General features: G+C 34.2%; 1 protein-coding gene across 1 annotated transcript; it reads left to right on the plus strand.

Moving 5' to 3' along the window:
* The first annotated feature begins 2,581 nt into the window (after positions 1 to 2,581).
* Positions 2,582 to 21,754, plus strand: LOC124637959 (hemocyte protein-glutamine gamma-glutamyltransferase-like). Its single transcript, XM_047174709.1, has 15 exons — positions 2,582 to 2,729; positions 7,592 to 7,675; positions 8,078 to 8,208; positions 9,066 to 9,187; positions 12,448 to 12,580; positions 13,590 to 13,773; positions 16,477 to 16,694; positions 17,728 to 17,940; positions 18,203 to 18,422; positions 18,732 to 18,890; positions 19,191 to 19,311; positions 19,561 to 19,669; positions 19,826 to 19,986; positions 20,404 to 20,595; positions 21,100 to 21,754. The coding sequence occupies exons 2-15, from the start codon at positions 7,605 to 7,607 to the stop codon at positions 21,190 to 21,192; spliced, it is 2,127 nt and encodes a 708-aa protein (XP_047030665.1). The 5' UTR covers positions 2,582 to 2,729; positions 7,592 to 7,604; the 3' UTR covers positions 21,193 to 21,754.
* Positions 21,755 to 21,787: the final 33 nt, after the last annotated feature.

Here is a 21,787-nt window from a genome sequence, read left to right on the forward strand (position 1 = left end):
TTAATAAGTTTTGTGATAAGAGACGTTTTTAAAGCGTCCAAAATAAGTATACGCTTATGAAATGGTACTTAGATGAAAATGAATAAGAACAAATCCTTGACATGAAAAAAAAAAACTTTTGTCACAAATGTAGGGAACCAATCTAACTGGCAATTCTTTTCAGGTCTAGTTGAAAACCAGCGTCAGACGCAAGCAGTCTGGCATAATGCTGAACCATCTACTTATTCTGTTCTTTTTATTCCCTATTTTGTGTTGTGATAATAAATTCCTCTTCCTTTCTATTTTAAATATGTATGAGAATTATCACCTCAATTATAACCACCTTTTCCGATCATCCTAACTCACATTCCTCCCTTACCATCCCTCTCAACTCTAAACACTTCATCACAAAAAAATCGTGACTTCTAACCCTAAGTCAGCAGCACCATTCTGATGCGTTCCGTTACAGCTTACGTCAGAATTGTCACGATGCATTAAACTCTTAGTCACACAGCACAGGAGATCCTTTGACCAAAGTCCACCGGTTTTAGAAGATATTTTTTGTGCTACGTAGATGATCACATCATCAGAGTGACTGAGCTGCAAGTATGCAAGGAATTTGTGCATAATTACGTGACTGAGGTTTCACTGGTCACCGATCAAGTTATCTCATAGTTTATGCTGTCAGATAAAGGCTGTACCTGTATGTATATAATGTCAGATATTGCTATCCAAGATCTGTGAAACCAAAGGTATCTAACAGAGACACTATAACTTTAGGTTCCTGATAGGCTATCAGAGACTTTATCAATAATCGGTGAAACTGGCCATTTTTAAATGTCAAAACCTCTAAAAAAGACGATAATCCCAATTTGAGCCTGACTATATTAGGTATTAATTACAATGCTGCCTGTGACAGAAGATTTCAGTAGGATTCATAAACAAAGGTCTCCAGAACAGAAACCCTACCTCTATCGAATCTCTCTATTGCTTTAAAGTTGGCTGTAAAAGTACCCGGTTCCGGGTTAAGCTTGCCGTTGTACATATAGACTGTCTCTCTTTGTGTTTGTTCCTGTGAAATGTGCAATAAAGAATAATAAAAAACTTTAAAAATCCTATGAAGGTAAAGCTCATACTTTCTTGCATACGTGACTGCAATATTTTAATATGCTATTACGTGCAAAGAATGATGCAAATGGTAAAAAATACCCCTCGATCATGCACCATATTACGGAATTCCCTTCACCCAGTCATCTTCACAAATCACGCAGATTGATTATACCGAAAACTCTATAAGGAAATAATTTGATGACTATTTTGACATTGTTTAAAATACTAATACGTGTTTATTTAGTAATAAACATTTATCAATAAATTAATATGACGTTATTATGGTTTAGTTGCAACAAGGTAATTTCTGGATTTGTTTAGTGAAGGTTTTTTCCCTTGTAGTAGTTTTTGTTAAGACGAATTTTAGGCTGTTTATACTTTATAACCGATCGATGTTATTTTTGATAAAACTTTCGACGGCTGCGTGCTCACCAGACTCGGGTAAAGCTGGTTTTAGGTACAATTTTATACTGTAAACTTTAACAAGGATTTAGTCTAAGAATGAAATACCGAAGCTTTCCCTTACGAAACTATTTTTCAGCACTTTTCATACCGTTTTCTATATGTAGCTCACTGAAGAAAAGTATACGTAAGCATTTTTTTCAACTAAAGATAGTTTGAAAAAAATCATGATCACCGACAATTTTACGAACTAAGTACCAAAAATTCCGTTCAATATTATACCAATAACTTTGATTGGTAATTAATTCGTCACAATTAAATGACGTGTTATTATTATTGATTTAACCTGCGAAGCGCGGCCTTTGGGAAATACTACGGTAGACACATATACGTATGTATATGATTAGACCTACCGTGAATTCGGTGATAAATGTACCGGTGCGCTAGAGTGGCCATGATGTTGGGGTTTAGATGGATAAGTCTATGAAATGTCATGAAAGACTTTTGAGATACATTTTTTGGTGCAATAACTATTTAAAATAATTATTTATTTATTTTAGATAACAATGATTAAATAATGGTTAGAAATACTTTATAACTGAAACTATGTCAGTATCAAATAATAGCATAAAAAAAAATTAAAACTTATTGCGGTTTTGATATTATAAGTATAGATATTGTTCATCATAAAAATGATACAGCACATGGTTTTTGGTTGAGGTATATGCATTAATTGGCTTGTGTTGAGATAAGTAGTTTAATTTAGTTAGCCTGAAAATTTACATTTGAAAGACAGCTCAAGAAAGAAATTATCTTATAGGAAAAAGTCTGATATCATTCTTTCGATAAACCCATAATGTAGGTAGATAAATTACCATACACATAACTTACATGACATTATTACGAGCACGACAATAGTTTTGACGATCATAGGTCATAAAAAACCTGGATTTTCCTGCCGTTATTTATACTATTCCTAGAAAAATAAAAGGGACATTTAGTCACAATTTCCCGAAATCGTGGTGCTCCTATCGCCGCCGGCGCCGGGCGTCGCTCTCATATACCCGAGCGTCGAGAATTTCACGCCAGTTGAGCGACGCTCGCGCATCCTACGGGTTCATTCTATAATTATATTATTTTATTTTATTTTTGATTACGAGTTCGCGTTTCGTAATAATCTTATTGTTGGTGTGTGTTGTGAAGTGTTGTGGTTTATTTGAAGATTTGAATTTTCTGAGGTACGTGTTTTTTATTATGTTGATTGAAATATTTGTTTAATTTATTCTAAAATTAAATTATATTGTTCTTAAAAAAAAAATATTGTTTTGGGATAAAAAGTAAAAATATTTAATTATTTTTTGTAGTCCAAACTGTACAAGAGTGTATTTCCAAAAATATCGTAACAAATCTGTTTTACAAAATTATAGGTAAGTCAAAGTGAATTTATCATTCTAGTAATATTTAAGTATTTAAAAAAGTCATTTAATAACCGCAAGTCTTTAGTAATTGTAGGTACCGTAGCAAATGGCAGAAGATTGTTTACTTTAGATGTCACAGCTAAAAATACTTTCTTTATAGATAGCGTTTCTTAAACGTTACATGCGCGAATTCCCTCGACCGTCAGTATTGAGTCGAACCGAGAGAAATATATAGTGGCTTCATTATTTATTTATTCGTTTGCAGTATCTACTCAATATGTCGATTTTTTACAAGGGTACAAAAGTTCAATGTGACTTTTCAGTTAATTACTGTTTTTAGTTTGGGACGACACTGTCAATGTAGTTTTTTTTCTTAAATAATACCTAGCTTGATATCGGCAAGAAGATTTGAATTACTATTTGATCAACGGGATACACTTACTATATCTATAATCTATCTAAGCTTCTTTGAAATTGGATCAGTAGTTTAGCTCTGGACTCTAGACCTTGAGAAAGGACCTAAGTCACTTTTTTTAGTAGTGTCAAGTAGTTCTCCCAAGATGCGAGTGAAGCCGCGGTGATTAGCTACTGGAATTTAAGTAGACCGATAGTGGTGTTTCACAAAGTTAAAGAAAATAATAAGTTTAGAGATATAAATAAGTTTCTGATTTTAGGTCTATCGTCGAAGAAACCTATGCGTTTGTTTTGTCATAAGTATTTCAAATCTTATTCATTTTATATAAATAATTCAAAACGCAATAACATAACGATCGTTAAATATTACAGAATTTAATTGGGCACTCAAGAACCATAGATATTAATTAACGACGATATAACTACTGACTATTATTTTTTTGTTCGTTTTCCAGGAAACTGTAGGAGAATAACATCTAAATTGATTTTATATGTAATTGAACATGTTTTGAAGACGTCGTTAAAAAAAACAATAATTCGCTAAATAATTGTTTTTTCTAGATGTATAATTAAAATGACATGTGTCTGTCTTTAAATAACAATTTAAAATTATGTTTTATTTACAGAAACTTAAATACGAACTATATTTACAAATTTAACATTGCCTTCTAAAACTAAAATTCCGAAAGAACATGTACACCATTTAAAATTTATCTGAAAAAGTACCATCCCTCATTTTCTTTTATGCCTACTGAATGTGTACTGAAAATACAGCACACAATTTACAACACGGCACTTATATAATACTTAGACATAATTATTATGTACGTTATGGTAATAGCACAGTCCAACTATGTTTGAAGTTCAAGGTCAAAACTGTTTTTAATTTATTTTACACATATTGTGTTAAAATAAATAATAAATGGTCTGGTTGAGATTACTTTATGTCAAAGCAAATAAAAAACGTTAGCTGTCAAAACATCGAGACTTGTCCCACAAACAATGATTTTATGGAGTTCATGCAAATGTTATGAGTTTTTAAATTTTAAATTGATAATTTAGTTTCATTTCAATAAAAGTAGTTTAAAAGATTTTTTCTTTAAATATTTAGTAATTACAAAACGAGTCCAAAATTTTTTACAGATTATGCCTTGCTTGTGATATTATTCTGTAAAAAAATAATTCTTTTATTTACACCATTTTACATTGACAGCGAAACAAACTTTTGTATTTAAAGTAATAAAAACGATTACAATTATTTAAATACGTAGATAAAAAAATAGTGTAAAAGTTCGTAAAAAAATATTGGTGACTGACGTGCAAATACTTAGCCGCATCTGTTAATTTCTGAAAAAATAAACTTAAATAATAAATAGAACATACTCGATTTTGCCCACACGGGTGATAACTAGCTAATCAATCGAATGACGTGCCACCAGCCCATATCTAGCCATTTAAAATAATTTAGCGCGAATAACAAGAAGGTGAGAATTTAGTACAAAAATAGCGAGTGATCGCATCGGTGCAACTGTATTGAACTGTATTTGTTGCATCAGTATGTAAACTATATATTTATGGGCACGACTGGGTTTTGTCTGAGATTTGGTTTCATTGGTCTGATTAGTCCAAATGGGTCAATTTTGATGAAGTAACTAGTTTGATAGAATTTGATATTGTCTTAATTGGGACTATTGACTGTACGAATATTAGTACCTAATTGTGTATTTACCCGATTGCCAGGGTAGAGGTTTTTTTTTTTCTCAATACACATCAATTGCCTACTCGATTTATTTATAAAGATATTGAGTCTTCCTGAAATATTGATTTCAGTTCTTCTCCACAAAACGTATACATGTGGTAAACAATGTTACTAAAGCGGTTGATTGAATGCTCATAAAATTGGAAGCATACGAGTTACTAAAATTTCTGTACGTACAAAATATTATAAAATATTATAAATATTAAAAATACAATTACATAATGTTCAGTACATTTTTACAATTCAGGGTCATTGATCTCAATGAATTCTTAGAACAGTTTTTAATCATAAATATTTTTGTCTTTTTTGGACCATTGCCCAATACTAGTTGATTCTCTATAGTTTTTCCACGTGGACGCTAATGCTGTCACTTTAGTTGAATATATGAGTAGGCCGAATAAAAAAAAAGAATTTATGTTTAATAAAATGTTGGTGGTCTACCAAACTACCAATAGAATAAAATTTAGGTAAAAATACCAATGACCGTGTTTCAGAGGGCACGACAAACTGTCATTTGAACATCTTTGGCAGTCTTTCATAATTTTGTGTTACCTAAATATGTTTTTGACAAGCTCTATTTCTCACTTAGGTACTTTTAAAAACATGTATAAATTCCCACAAAACATTTTAGTATTCAAATAAGTCACATTGTATTTATTACAAAATACGTTTCAGAATAAACTGCAAGTCATAAATCATTTATTTTGAAAATTTTATCGGCGTTCAGTGCAACAACGCTTAGTTTACGACGTTTGCAAAATGTTATGGTAACCATGTTTTGTGTGATATTTTGGGAACGTTCAGACATTGTCACTGATAGTTTCTTAACTGGAGAATTAACTGGGGCTGCAGTTGCATAGTTCTTAATAAAAGATTGAAACTTAGAAATTGAAAGTTTTCCTATTTTGAGTTTCGATCGTCATTTTCAACTTGTGACGATTTATTGGTTAATATTTAATTTCAACTTGAATTCAACCAATTTTAACTATCAAAATATTTTTTATTTAACGCACAAAATAAAATACATAGCTATTCATAGCTATCTTGATATATCTCTATTTCTGTTTAGTAAACAAACGATTAATCAAAAAATTGTAATTAGTGTTTCGTTTTTGTTGTCAGCGCGTAGGTATTAGATATACTCGTACAATTAGGTGTCAACTTAACAAGTCAATAACCTGTATATATAAACATTTGAGTGTCGCGTCATCTCGACCTTTGTGGTAATACCTCATTTACATTAGTCAATGTATTAGTTTGCTTTGTATGTACTTTGTTAGTAATACAAGCCTTATGGGTTATTGTGAACTTGGTCATGCGGAAATAGGTTTAGTACCTACCTTTACCTAGTCCTTGCATAATCTGTAGGTATACTTTAGTTATGTGAAATCTGTCATAGGTACTTTGCATAGTTTCTTAACTGATTTGCATATTTTTATTAGCTTAATTTGCTAGAGTTGTCTGGTTTTACGTTACGAACTAGAACTTTAATCTGGTCCCAATTTTATTTACGCCGTATTTCACCGGTTACAATTTCCTTGATTTTAAAATGATGAGTCACATATATTATATGACACACAACAATTGTTTAAGTACCTATCGTATCTTCGTCTGGAAGTTTTTATAGATACATATTGATTATCTAACTATTCCGTACCTGTACCTAATTATCCTCGTCTAATCTAAGCAGCACATATCTGACGCATCCCACAACAATCTTGTCTAAACGGAATGCAAATGTTTCGCTATTTTCGTACTCAGCTTAAACAGACATTCGACAGGTTACCGAGTCTGATCGAATGCAGGAATACTGTTTAGTTCTTGAGTAAAGTACTTGTAGTTGTATTGGTAGATAAGTTATCTAGGTAGACATCAATGGAATGGATAATTTCTGGCCAATAGAGAGTTTTCGAGGGAATTCGTTCAAGCAAAAGAATTATATTGTTATTTTTTTTGAAGTGGGAGCAGTGTGAGGTTTTTATAGACTAAAAACCATCTAAGTATGTTCCTTCTCGAATGTTCCTTCTCCCTTTGATCTACCTGAGCCACAGTAACTCTTTTGAATAATATCGAAGTCCCATATTATTGTTGCTGACCAATTCGGAATAAGTACATAGTATTATGTATTTGTTTCTAAAAACATTTAGCAAAACGGATCAGTAGGTAATCTATTTATAAAGCAGTTAAAAGTTTGCACCTGTTTTAAATACTTCACGCCAATTTCCACAACGTAGGTACCTATGCATAACTTCAAAGGATTCAGGTTTACAGCAATTTTTATTGTGTGGTTTTGTAATAACAGCCTTTACCTGCAAAAGCTAAACAAATTATTATGTATCTACAAAATTATGCTTACAGTGGTTTATTTGAAGACTGACAGATAATCTTTTAGCATAATGTTTATGAATATAAAAATCACTAGCAGTTATGACTTTATTGCTAATCAAGTAATCAAATAAACAGAAAAGTTAATTGATTGTATGAATAATTGTTTTTCTCTTTGTCCTAGATTGTAACAAACGATGGAGCCCCTACAAGTAGATGTTGTCCACTTCTACCCGAGAGAAAATGCGCAGCCTCATAACACTGTCAAGTTAGTATTTAAAGATATCTATTGTATAGATATGTACATACATTTCAATATCTAACATCTCAATTAATTAACAAGAGTTATTTTTAGCACATTATGCATTCCGATTTATTCGAATGTTGAATTTCGAATAATTATATGCAAATGCTAAGCACTTCAAATGACTTGAATGACTTTAAAAGACACTTACCTTTTACATTTACTGTGAATCACAACAGCGGTGGTGTCCATTCCAAACAATTTATTTATTTATTGAATATATTGTTGTATAAAATAAAGAATTTGTTTCTTACCTTGATCTATCAGGAACACGGTGATTTCTGAATGAGCCATTAAAAAAAAATTAAAAGAGTTAGATATTTAACCCAAGTATCGAGAAGTGTAAGTGTATATTTTTGTGCTTAGATTCGAGGTGGTAAATGACGAAAACCCGACCACCACCATAGTGCGGCGTGGTCAGCCATTCAGTGGAGTCGTCAGGTTCAACAGACCTTATGATGAGGCCAACGATATTGTGCAGCTCGTGTTCTCCATTGGTAAGTTAAATCAAAAATTGATGTTTTACTAAAATACCTATTAGCAAGAGTTTCCGCTCAATTTTTCCGAGCGACATCACTCTTTTCGTATGGGAAGTGTAAAAATGTAGTAATATTGAAATATCCACCATTATATAAATCTTGTTGAAATTGGGATAAAAACTGACTAATATTATAACTTAATCCTTATCTCTAAATCTCTCTATAAATACGATTTCTAATTTTTATCCGGGTGCCTAAAGTATTTCCTATGACTAGGGCCCGGGGAAGCATCCGAACCGCGGGAAAGAACTAGTTTTGAATTAAAAAGACTACTTTGTAGGTACGTAAGTTGTTAAGTACACTATTTTGAGTACTTAAAATATGTTTTTTTTGTAACGATAACTTTTTTGAATCAGTATGTCAAGCTGAGGGTTATCGCATTGACCAGCGGTTTGGTTGCGGTAAAATGTCGATGCTCCGTTATCCGATCATAACTTACAATTTATTAAAAGTACATATTTATATCTCTCTTTGAAATATATTGTGCATTTAGCACTAAAACAATGTAAAAAGAACCAATGCTGTAGCTACCTAAGAAAAAAATATTCAACTGCATCTATCTTAAACTAAAAAGCCCGTTTTTGGTCAAAAGGAAAGGTAGATTATAATTACTTATCATATTAGTTATATGTAATAAAAATACTCGATATGTAGATATTTCTCGAGTCACCTAATTTATTTTTTATTTTTCACCTAATTATTTCACCTAATTTCTAATTTCACCTAATTTCACCTAATTTATTCTTATTTTTTAACCGACCTCTCAAAAGAGGGAAGGGATCTTAAGTCAACAGTGCAAACCTATTTGTCTACAGGAGATAAACCATCTATGGAGACGATGGGCAAGATGTTCATTCGCCGTGACGCCGTGACAGACAAACACACATGGAGTGCCAGCCTGTTGGACGTGCAGGAAGAGAACACACTATCATTCAAGGTGAGCTATGTTTGATTAGATAAAGCTTGTGTGTAACGTGCCTTAGGAGTGTAAGGACAGTTTAGACTTTGGAACATAAATTGTATCGGGGTTAGAGATATGTATGTAGGTATATATTCCGAATATTTATAGGCACAGAAATATATCAAGGTATCTATTTGTCCAGACCTCTATGTAAAAAGTTGATATAAATAGGTAGGTATTAGTTTTCAAAACAATTTTCTATTCCAATCTGATTTGTTTTGCTACTTGTTTGTGATATACCTATTTGCTTTTTATACAATCCGTGAGCAGCAGATATTTTTTCTGCTTTTTTTAAGGGGCAAGTATCTTTTCGTGTATATTTATTTATACGATATGTACCTGCTGTCTACAGAAAAACACAAAAAAATATATATAAATTGCATCCGATCAAGTCGACATTTAAATAAATAAGCAATAATATCGACACACAATTATAATAAATATACTAAAATAAAAACACGCTTAGAATTCTGCATAAGATTTCTAGGTATAATTTATTTAATTATATCTACCTCTCTGCAATTTAAATAGCAATAACCAATCGAACCAGGAATTTATGGCCATTATAGAACTTGTTTTTTCTAAAATTTGGATGCTAATTTTAGTAATTTTAACACATACGAAATTGCAACTGTAGCTATAGGTTACTTGCTGCGGGTTGTTCGAAAGAGTTACCGCGGCCCTGGTACATAAAAGGCCTATGACGGAACACGACGGTTTTTAGTCAGAGTCTGACACTCCCTCACCGCTGCTAACCCACAGCGGGAGGGGTCATTTGATGATTTTTGACGTCGGAAAAAAAAAATCTATAGGTTACTTACAAAAAATAATATCTACTTGTATTTTTGTGTCTATGAGGTATTTTATATTGGTACATTAGGTATTAATTTATTTCATTTTTAATATAGCAAAAGATTTACAGCTTTACTTATAAAAGTTGCTTAAGCATGTCTTAACTAACATTTAATCACTACTTAAGACTTTAAGTAGTGACTAGTTAAAATGATGCTTAGAAGATGATTAGATATTTTTAAAAGTAAGGCTGTAGTACCTTTTAACAAGGTCTTTAATTGTCGTTATAATCTCTATATAGGTACCTCGCACCACATAGTACAGAACCTACCAACCATACCATATTTAGCTCAAAAGTAAATAATGGCTTAAATGTCAATTAAAATTTTGGCGTAGTTACGTCATAGCCTTATAATCTACATAAGTTTGCTATTAGGCCCTACTATAGCAAGAATATTATTTAGCATAACGATATTAGTATGAAACATTTGAGGTTTATAAATGCCCTATTTATTAGGCCTAACAACAGAACAGAAACACCGCTAAAATATTTGTATTTATTTATGTATTTAAATTAATCTAATTATAATACAAATGTTTTTTTAAACAATCAAATATAAATATCTAATTTATGCTAATGAGTGGCATAACTTGAATATTAATTGCTTAATTATAAGCCTTCGTGGGTGACAATAGGTACCTACCAAAAAGTAATATATACTTATTAAAATGATAGATTCATCTATAATCCTTTTAATTCCGATTTTTATATGCAGATCTAAAGTTGTTTTATCGTAATAAATAAAAAATTAAAATTATTTGTAATAATTTATTTACTACTTTTGTAATACCAGGTCCTTTTGTTTGGTAAACAAATCGGTAATAATAGGTAATGTATTTTTGCATAAACTTCGTGTCTCAATATAGAAGATAAACTGTAGGTGCAATTATTTAAACTATTAATAAATAATTAATTGACCGTACTTAGTTACTCGTCTAAGTCGTGGTGGCCTAGTGGTTAAAGAACCAGCCTCTCGAGTATGAGGGTGTGGGTTCGATTCCAGGTCAGGCAAGTACCAATGCAACTTTTCTAAGTTTGTATGTACTTTCTAAATATAACTTAGACACCAATGGCTGATAAAAAGGTGAAGGAAAACATCTTGAGGAAACCTGGACTATATAGTCTGAAATCACCAACCCGCATTGAGCAAGCGTGGTGATTAATGCTCAATCCTTCTCCGTGTGAGAGGAGGCCTGTGCCCAGCAGTGGGACGATAAAAAAGCTGTAACAGAACTTAGTTACTCACGTACTTTACATTAGGTATAATAAAGCTTAAAATAGCAATTTATGAGCATTCCAGTGTTGGTCAAGACCAGATTGTCTAGGACAAAGGTTCTTAAACTTTACTTTTTGTACCTAAGTTCATTTTCAGCACCTAGATTTTGTTTAAGTTAAATGACAACTGCTGAACCTAGAGTAGAGATGAAAGTAGCAGACGGGATATGCTACTTTTATCCGGATATTGTGCCACATAGTTATAAAATATTATATCTAACAAATAAAAATTAAAATAGGTATTAATAAAAAATGTTGCTTTCTTTTTATATGCCGGGATAGCTTGCCGTAAGTCCCATAGCTATAGCGGGGAAGGGTTTCTTTTATTAATCTTGACGAGAAATAAATATACCACAAGGTGCCTAATGGGAAAAGGGGAGGATACAAGTCAATATAGTTGTAAAGAATGTTTGGTTTGAAAATATCTTAAGTTATATTTTATTTATTTCGAGTTGTTCTTGAAAAAGGTTGACAATAACTTGTCTTAAAGTTGTTTTAAAGATGATGTTCACATAAATATGTTTATTAAGTTAGGTATAAGTTTTACATGGAAACTAGTAATGTTTATTTATTATACCTAGTGGTAGACCAACATTTATTCTACTGTTTTATCTTATTTAAAAAACATGATGAAAATGGGCAATAAAACATTTTGTTTATCTTTAGCATCTTTGGTTAAATGTGTTGTTTTGATTTAAGTTGTCAAGATCACAATCAACAATTTATTTAGTTGTTTACTTAACTAGGTGTTCTTAACTAGGTGTTCTTCGCGTTTCCACCCGCGCCCCAAAGAAACTTCTTCAGGCATCCCAAAATATAGTCAAAGACCTTTTTGAGGCTCTATCTCTGTACCAATTTAAATCAGCTCAGTAATTTTGACTTTGAAAGCAGGACAAACTGACAGAGTTATTCTTAGGCAGATGTTTATTGTACATATTATCTCCGGGGGAATTTCTTATGGACATGACTCACGGATTGAAACCAACCGGGTGACATAATTTCACATGTGAGCTCGGGGGCGCTAGTCTGTAAATCCATCCGCAAGTCCACAAGGCACCCCAAACACATTTGCAGCTATACCTTAAAGTCCATATTCATTTGTCTTCAGGTTTCGTCACCAGTGACAGCGCCAGTCGGAGCCTGGGCTCTGCGAGTTCTCACGTGGAGGAGAGGGTCCCCGGAGCGCGCGTACTATGACTTCGATCAGGACATATACATCCTCTTCAATCCATGGAACCCTGGTAATTAGAACATATTGGCAAGATATTGTAATTACAGAATTGGGTAAAAATACACCACAATTTTAACCGACTTCTAAGGCAGTTCCCAGTGTGAACTGTGTGTGTATGTTTGTTTCTCACGTTTGGTTGACCGATGAGGTTTTCGGTAGACTTGAGAGATGGTTTCAGAAAAATTAGTTGTATAAAAAGTTTTATATAGGTACGTCCTACTATATAAATCTTCGTGACTGTCGGGTAAATATAAAAGTGAGTTTATATTGCGCAAAGAAAATGCTTAAAGAAAGTATGAAAGTAAAAGCGTGTTATTCAATCTGAATCCCTGTCTTTGAATACAATTCCTTCAATTTAAAAAAAAAAAACTGAAATATCAGAACAATAAACTAGGTTTTAAAGTTTAGCCGACTCGTTTGTATAATTTATTTATTTATGAATCTGAATTTTCTTGAGACAGTAACTATTGAGAAAACAAAGTCTGACTACTTAGTTACTAAATAAGCTATTATCCCTCTACTGCATATAAAGCAAGTATTTTGCATTATATTGTTATATTGGTTTATATTACCCGACTGGATTGAAGCAGTAAAAATGAATAATTTTATTGTTTTATCCTCCTATAGAATGCTGCTTATTCACGAATGTGTTGTTATAAATAAAACTAACAAGACTATTCTCTAAAAATGCTTGCTATGGAGGGTTCGTCACCAGATTAATATGTCCATTTCAATCAGTCGGCCTCATAGTCATCAATCCATTTCCTAAATACTATTTATTATCTTATGAAAAGTGATGACGAGGATGATGAAAATGGAATCTACCATACATCATCATCATCAGCATTTTTAGTCCTAGTGCTAGGTCACCTCTCACATAGAGAAGGTCACCTCTCACATAGAGAAGGATTGAGCGTTAATCACCATAATTGGTCAACGCGACTTAGTTTCCAATTCACCTGCCTAGATTTTCCCTCAAACATTTTTTCCCCTTCAACTAAACTCACTCTTCATTTCAGATGACCAAACCTACATGGAAGACGAAGCGTTACTCCAAGAGTACGTGCTGAATGACGTTGGCAAAGTGTGGGTGGGGCCCATCAAGACCACCAGAGGCAAACCCTGGTTATACGGCCAGTTTGACGCCGTCGTGCTCCCGGCTTGCATGTTCATGCTGGATAGAGCTGAAGTGCCTTTTAACCAGTAAGTTTTATACGTTATTAGCTTTTGCCCGCAACTTCCTCTGCGTGGGAAATATAGAATTGTCAAAATACTACTTATCCCGTAGGTGTATTCTTTCACATGACAGTATAGTTAGGATTACCTAGGTACTACTTGAGTATATAAGTGGGTAGCACGCCATTGCTGGGAAGTTTGTTGCTCCACTTCTTCCCAGCTAAAACAAATGGTGGTAAAGGGTAAGGGAAAAGTCAAAACGGGCGTTTTGGGGGCTGTCTTTTGTTTTGAAAAAGGACGTTTAAAGGCCTAATTTGTTTTTGAGATTGAAATTATGTGAGTGGCCTTTCAGTGTTGCGCTGTTTTAATCTGTCTGAGAAAAAAATGTCCCCTCACGTTTTTCATGACTTAATGCAATAGGTATATATGTAATACCAACTAGTTTCATAATTATTAATGCGTATCACGAATCACCTCGATTACATCTAATTCGATTGCAGTATCATCCAAAATAGAATACTTAGAAATACAATAAGCAAATACATTGGCAAATATTCAACGGTGAACATTTTCAAATTAATCGCCCTGGACACAACATAGTAAACAGTTAAACGTCTAGAATTGGCAATGGATAACATTACAATTTAAAACCCATTTGAGGGAAATAAATAAAACTAGACATAATGGCTTGGCAGATGATGTTTGTTGCATTTTAGCTAAATAAATCTCTGCAGTCTAATCTACGTACGTTACCGTCATTTGACGTGTTCAGATTTTCAATTGAAGTTATAATATGAATACAAAGAAGTAAAAGGATAATTTGGTATCTAGAGATATGCATCTTACCTACTAGCTTTGTTTGTTTTTAAGTAGCTCGTCTGGTTATACAGTTAAAATTCAAGGATTTTATTTCGTTTTAGTTCACATAGACAGATTAATGTATTTTATGAAGTAAAATTAAATACGGTAAAACGCACTCACAAACGCACATCTCTCACCCTGAACGCATATACCTACCTGCTACCGCTTCCGTCGTGGGTAAAAACTGTAATTTACGTTAAATCATTGAAGTTGGTAAACAAAAATAATACCTTGTAAAATTGATAAGTAGTCAATATTTTTCTTCACTATTATTATAAAGGGATTATAAATTTTATATTTGATATTCATTAGTTTCTTAGAAGCAGTTTATCATAATAATGACGACATTTCCTTGGCGAAGTATGCATCACGCACACCCACTAAGTATATTACTAGACCTTTACTCATAAGTTGTCGCTATAATAATATGATTAAATAGGTAATGATTTTGATTGCACATTTGATAAACTTCCTGGTGAACCTTTTTGCTTAGAAATATTCAGGTATTGATACAATTGATTATTTACTTGGAAATGCAGTGAATTAATATTTAAAGGTTCAATCAAACTATTTAATCGATTTGATACCTTAGATATTTGTCTCTCTGTGCTGATTTATATAATTGATAAAAAATGCGTTTTGTGTTCGAGGGCTCTTAGAAGTCTTTTCCAAACTATCGATAATTAATAACGACTTCTTGAAGTTTAAAACATGCCAATTGCCACAAAATTTGACCCTACCCCAAGGCCAATTTTCTCATTCCACAAACCATATATTACCTAAGCCACTATTATTCTTCATCAGTGGCGGATTTACCAGTAGGCCAAGTAGGCCAGTGCCTAGAGCGGCAGATTTAGAGGGGCGGCAAATTTTGCGAATTTTTTTACAGTTTTTTTTTTATAATTATACGAGTACACAATCCATATATAAATAAACGATTAATAAACTCACTGTAATATATGCTTAGGTTTATGTGATCATGAATTTTAAAATATTCCAATAGCGTTTCAATAAAAATAAATTGAAAAATCCGCTCGCTTCGCTCGCGGTTTCTTCATCTTTTCTGGTTTATTCTGCGCTCTTTGAGTCCAATCTAACAAAAAGTTAAAGCACCGAAGTAGCAAAAACAACTGACGCTCTACGCTGACGATTTCTAAGCTGTTCAGGAGGTGGAGGACTTTTGTGTCCCAAATAATTTCGCTTTTGTGTCCTCAAAACTCAAAAAATTTGGCGCTCGCTACGCTCGCGACTTTTTCACTTTAGGCCGGTTTTATAAACTCGTTTTGGTACTTTACTGTTCTAAATCTTAAAAATTTAGCGCTCGCTGCGCTCGCGGCTTTTTTACTTGACACTGGTTTCTATAAAACTAGTTAGCGCTTTATAACTTTGCAGTGGTATGACTCCGGTTTCTTTATGTTAAACCTAGCAAAAAGCACCATGAATGATTTCTACACAATTTTTAAGTACTTCAATTACAATTTTAGTCCGTGATTATATTGTGTCGTTTTTTTGGGGGGGTGCCACCCGATGGGTGCGCCTCTGATATAGTACCTACCCGAACGAATGAACCGATTTTAATTTAGTATTTTTTTTGTATTACAGGTGTTTTACGGGCGAGTTTCATGAAAATCAATTGAGCCGTTTAAAAGTTACAGAGGTTTTACGCTTTAAAGTCGCTGTCAGATAAACTTGTTAGGTCAACATTAAACTCTTCGGTACATAGCGGGTTGCAAAAATAATCTAGTAACTGACAGAAATATCATTAAGTTCACAATCATTAGGGGCGGCAAAAATTGAATGGCCTACTAGCGGCAAATTTGTAAATCCGCCACTGTTCTTCATTCATCCTAAAACAATCTTTCTTTCCAGTCGTGGAGATCCCGTCAAAATGACCCGAGCAATCTCCCGCATAGTGAACTCCAATGACGATGGTGGCGTGCTGGTGGGCCGATGGGACGGAGTATATGATGACGGAACTGCCCCATCAGAGTGGACTGGGTCTGTGGATATCTTGGCGCAGTTCTTGGAGACTCAGGAGCCGGTATCTTACGGACAATGCTGGGTTTTCGCTGGTGTTGTTACTGCTGGTGAGTTTCATGATGATGATGATGAAGGTGTCGTCAGTCAGGGTCCTAAAGATTGCAATAGGTATTTATACGTATGCTCTTCACAACTATCGTTGAGGTTTCCACCTGGCTGATTTTAAACATGTGACACAGTGGTATATAAGACGCAATCATTTGGGTTTCAATACGCAATAAATATACTTAAATGACTGCAAAAACCAACTGCAACGATTTGTTCAAAATGTTGTACCTAAAAGTAATAGATAGATAGATAAAACATTTATTCAGGACAAACAATATACCCTATACTAAGTATTCAACATTGAATATCCAAAAATCTCGCTTTTGCTGAGTCCTTAAATATTCGTGGTCCAAGTGAATGTACCTAAATGACATCATCGAGTACACCTAAGAAAACTATGAGATAACTTTCTATTACAATCTAGAAAACATCTGACGAAAGATCCAACTGGCATCGAGCCAACAATAGTAGTTAGACAATAGAAACTCAGTTATTACCTCACAGGGCAATAAGCCCATTAATTAAATCATAATGGCCATTTAAATCAAGTAAAGAAATGTTAATCATGCATATAAAATAATATTTCGACAGTTTTTTTAAGATACAAAGGTTATCTATGTACCTACGTATTCGGTACGTAAGTGTATTGATAAAAGTTTAAAAATAACAATGGCATTAACGGTTCACAAGCTTCCTAAAATATGGCAACAAATAAATTAGGTGCCCATCATAATGTTTTGGTACCTACCCTTCAAAAATGAACCTCCTTTATATCTTTTTGGATGCTTCTCAAAAATTCTGGACGCTCAAAACTGTTCGTGCACATTGGCTCGCGAACATAAAATGTGTACTCCAACGTAATCACAAAGATAATGAAATTTCGCGATGATTTTAGAAATATTCGCATGTAATTGTTATCCTAATGCACCACCAATCGATAATTTAAAAAACATACAAATAAAATAATTAGTCATTTCAGTACCTTAGTAACAAAAATAAACAGTACATACATCATCATTTCTTCGCTTCCAGTGTGCCGTGCCCTCGGCATCCCATCTCGCGTGGTATCCAACCTGGTGTCAGCCCACGATGCCAACAGCACCCTGACAGTTGACAAGTATTACTCGGAAACCATGGAGGAGCTGGGCTATGACCCCAGCAATGCTGAACCGGAACACACTGATTCTATCTGGAATTACCACGTGTGGAATGACGTTTGGATGGCGAGACCTGACCTGACTGCTGGTGAGTTGGTTTCCATTTAAATGTAATTCTGAATAGCATGCGTTCAAAGCTCTGAAGATGTTCTTGTTATGTTATCTGATTCTTGTACTTTTATGGTCCATATCTAGGAACAAATCCCCTATAAGACAAAATGTTAGCTAGCCAACCAAGAGTGCCATTGACTGTTTCTTCTTCTTGCATTGGAATATCCCAATTAATTAACCTATAGTTATATAAAGTATAAACCACAGTCACCTAATCATGAATTCTATTCGTCAACCAGGCTACGGAGGTTGGCAAGCCATCGACGCTACTCCTCAGGAGACGTCAAAGGGAGTGTACCAGTGCGGTCCAGCGCCTCTAGAAGCTATCAAGCAGGGAGTCATCGGCATGAACTATGATGTGGAGTTCATGCTGGCGTCAGTTAATGCTGATCTCATGAGGTGGAGGATCGATAGCAGCGAGGAGACTGGATATGCTATGGTGGATAGTAACACTTACCAGTAAGTAACCCTTTAAAAAGCATCTATAACTCTCATAATGGTTTTGGTGGAGATGATGATTATTTAATATCATCAAGGAGACGTTAATTCTCCTACAGTTTGCTATCAAAAACCGCTTTTTTAGTATAGCGACGTCGTTTGCGCCCTTTGTTAACTGACAAAATCTATATGAAAAAGGCGATTGACATAACGAGAAGTTTATTGTGCTTAGCAGACCCAAATCATAAGGACCCGTCTGCCCCAATCTCAAATCTAGAATCCATCTTAGAAAGGGTTGGAATATTTATACAATATTTTTTCCATTTCCAGCATCGGCCGCATGGTCCTCACAAAGAAGCCATACGTGTTCGACCCCAACGGCGATGAGGATCGGGAAGACATCACGGAACAGTACAAGTTCAGGGAGGGAACTGCTTCTGAGCGACTCGCTCTTATGAATGGAGTTAGATTCTCTGAGAGGGCTAAGAGGTACGTATCCCATGATAATTTCTTGATTGTGATAGTTTCTTGGATAGCACTACCATTCTAAGCTGTATTGAAGTGCAATATTTTAAATCGGCTCCTGTAGCTTAAGACATGCAGAACAGAACTCTGACATCTTTTGAAGTGGATTAAAATATAAAGGTTCTATCTTTGGCTGGTCGTATTATACCTTAATTAATTGAACACATGGAAATTGTTAATCCTGTAGACATATACTTGGGGAACTTTCCTATCATAAATTTTCAGATTGCATTCACTGCAATAATATCCATAATTTCTTCCCAGGTACTACTCAGTAGCCAGCAACTTGAAGAATGACGTCACATTCAAGCTTCGTGATGTGGACACAGTACCCATTGGCAAAGACTTCAGGGTCACTGTTGATATTGAAAATACAGCAAATGAGGTAAGCAAGCTGTGGAATGTTTTTAACTTTGATTAACCAGGTTTTTTTGGTTTGGTAAAGTTGTACGTTACGTTTTGTTCTTATTTATGGAAAACCATCAGTTAGATTTTCCTTAAATACCTCATACGTATATAGTCTTATAGACAGATAAAATACATTGAGTCCCAGTTATGATGTTCAATTCTTCTATTAGGATCTTGAAGTTATTCCTCAACAAAAGGTTCTAATACAACTTTTGTTTGCATACAGGGTCGTAACATCAAGGCTTCTCTGTCGACCAACAGCGTGTTCTACAACGGTGTGAGAGCTGGCGTCGTTAGGAAAGTTGAAGGAAAAATATTTGTGGGACCTGGCAAAAGTGAGTTACTTTACCATAATTGTGCAATAAATACTTAGGACCAATCAGACGATTATATTCGTGAAGTCCAAAAATAAAAAAGACATAAGTCCTCATCAACTGAATCGCAAAATTGAGTCTTAAGGCACTACTAACAAAGTCTTTTTTCCCTTGCAGAGGAACAAATCAGCGTTCTAGTCAAATCAGATGATTATCTACCTAAACTAGTGGAGTACTGCAACATGAAGATTTCTGCGATGGCCATCGTGGACGAGACGAAGCAGTCCTGGGCTGATGATGACGACTTCCAAGTTATCAAGCCTAATATTAACATTAAGGTGAGTTTTGTAAAGACGACTCTGGATCGCAATTGAAGGGAAAATTATAAATTCTTGTATGGGTTCGCAACATGCCATGTGGGTACATATCAAAATATGTCTGTGGTACATCATCATCTCCGTCTGTGGTACATGCAATATAAAATCAGTTAAGTATTTATGTGTGTTAACTTTTGTATGTTGGGTCACTAAAGGAAGAAAACAATCGTGAAGTCTGAAATGGTTCTGAACTGAATCCTTATACCTCAACCAGATGAGGGTTGTGTCCAGCTCAAGGACATCAAAGAAGCCAGATGATGCTTATGATTATTGGGATTTTGTATGGATATAAGAACACCCTAACTTTGGAAAAAGAAAAGACCCATCAAATGAGTTACACTAAGACATACCTTCTATATTTCGATCTTTTATTTCCAGTTCAACGACGACCTAATCCTGAACCAGCCGACGACAGCGTTCCTCTCGTTCACGAACCCCCTGGAGAAATCGCTGACCGGCTGCGAGTTCCGCGTGACGTCATCCGGCATTACCGGCCGCACGCTGCGCTTCCCCGTGAACGACGGAGCCCCGCTAGAGCCCATCACTGCTGAGTTGCCTGTGCAGCCTAATGTAAGTTATGAATCTATAATATAGGACATTCCCACTTCGCCAGTAGTCTATCTGTTGTTTTGCTCTTCAGAGATAGGCATTTTTTCAGATACAGTATCGGGAACGGCCGTCAGGACAGACCAGTTGCATGATAGTAATAGCTTCCCGAAGGACCTAGCTATTTTACAAGTCCTATCGAGAGTGATCTGCTTTTGGGGATACATATCATTAAATGACCGCCTGGCACTGTGGGTGCACTTGAACACTTTTGCTGACTAAACGACCATTGCTTCTTTGGGGGCCCTTAGTGTAACAAGGCTGGGATAACTCTTTCGAATAATCTCGTAGGTAGCCCCTTAGTAAAAAGAAATCTAGATAAACCTTTTGTTACTACCCTAGTAGCTTCCGTCCAACAAAATAAATTCGGCTTCCCAACTCACGAGTAATTGGTAAATCAACTGAAAATAAATCGATTACAAAGGATAGTAAAACATCTCATACTAATAATCCCCTCTTCCTTTTCAGAAAATTGGCAAGATCAACTTCGTGGCGACATTCAAATCTAACGAACTAAAGGACATCAGTGGCGCGGCGACAGCTGAAGTGTTCGAAGCATAAGCAACCTTATATTCTAGGTGATAAGGCATCTTTTACTATGAAATTGGCTCTCTGTTGTACTATTGTTAAGTTCGACTAGTATACATATTAGTCAAGTATATAAGAATCGGCTTTGTAAGTCAAGCTTCAAAAATACGTAAATATTTACAAATAAGTGCATTTTGTTCTATTTTCTTATGAAAATTTTTGATTTTTGAAAGTATTTTTTTGTTGATCAGATTTTTTTTTTTATTATTTTGTGAGTCTTTTGTGCCAATTAATTAGTCAATAAATATGATATTTTTAATACTGTTAATTTCGAAATAATATCTACAAGGCAGCCTTATGAAACGGCGTATTAGTTTTAAGCTTGTAGTTTTTAAGAAAAATAATATTCTCAAATTAAGTGTTAGAAAAGTGCCATATTGTGGCTTAGATATTATAGCATTTCATTGTTTTTACCCCAAAGTCTTATTTCCAAAATAAATGCTATTTATGTAAGGGGGCCGATCTTTACACATCGAAATATTTACAATTTAAGAAAATATTTTTGCTATTTTAATAAAGTTTTTTTATACCATGATTTTTATTATTTATTTAATATCCTTACATATGA

The sequence above is a fragment of the Helicoverpa zea genome, chromosome 17 (assembly GCF_022581195.2).
Source record: "Helicoverpa zea isolate HzStark_Cry1AcR chromosome 17, ilHelZeax1.1, whole genome shotgun sequence".
Lineage (NCBI taxonomy): Eukaryota > Metazoa > Arthropoda > Insecta > Lepidoptera > Noctuidae > Helicoverpa > Helicoverpa zea.

Excerpts from the sequence above, each read along its gene's own strand:
- LOC124637959 (XM_047174709.1), top strand. The coding sequence starts at position 7,605 with ATGGAGCCCCTACAAGTAGATGTTGTCCACTTCTACCCGAGAGAAAAT. Across the intron at positions 16,695-17,727 it reads CGCTGGTGTTGTTACTGCTG|TGTGCCGTGCCCTCGGCATC; the intron begins GTGAGTTTCATG and ends CTTCGCTTCCAG. Across the intron at positions 18,891-19,190 it reads TTCTCTGAGAGGGCTAAGAG|GTACTACTCAGTAGCCAGCA; the intron begins GTACGTATCCCA and ends ATTTCTTCCCAG.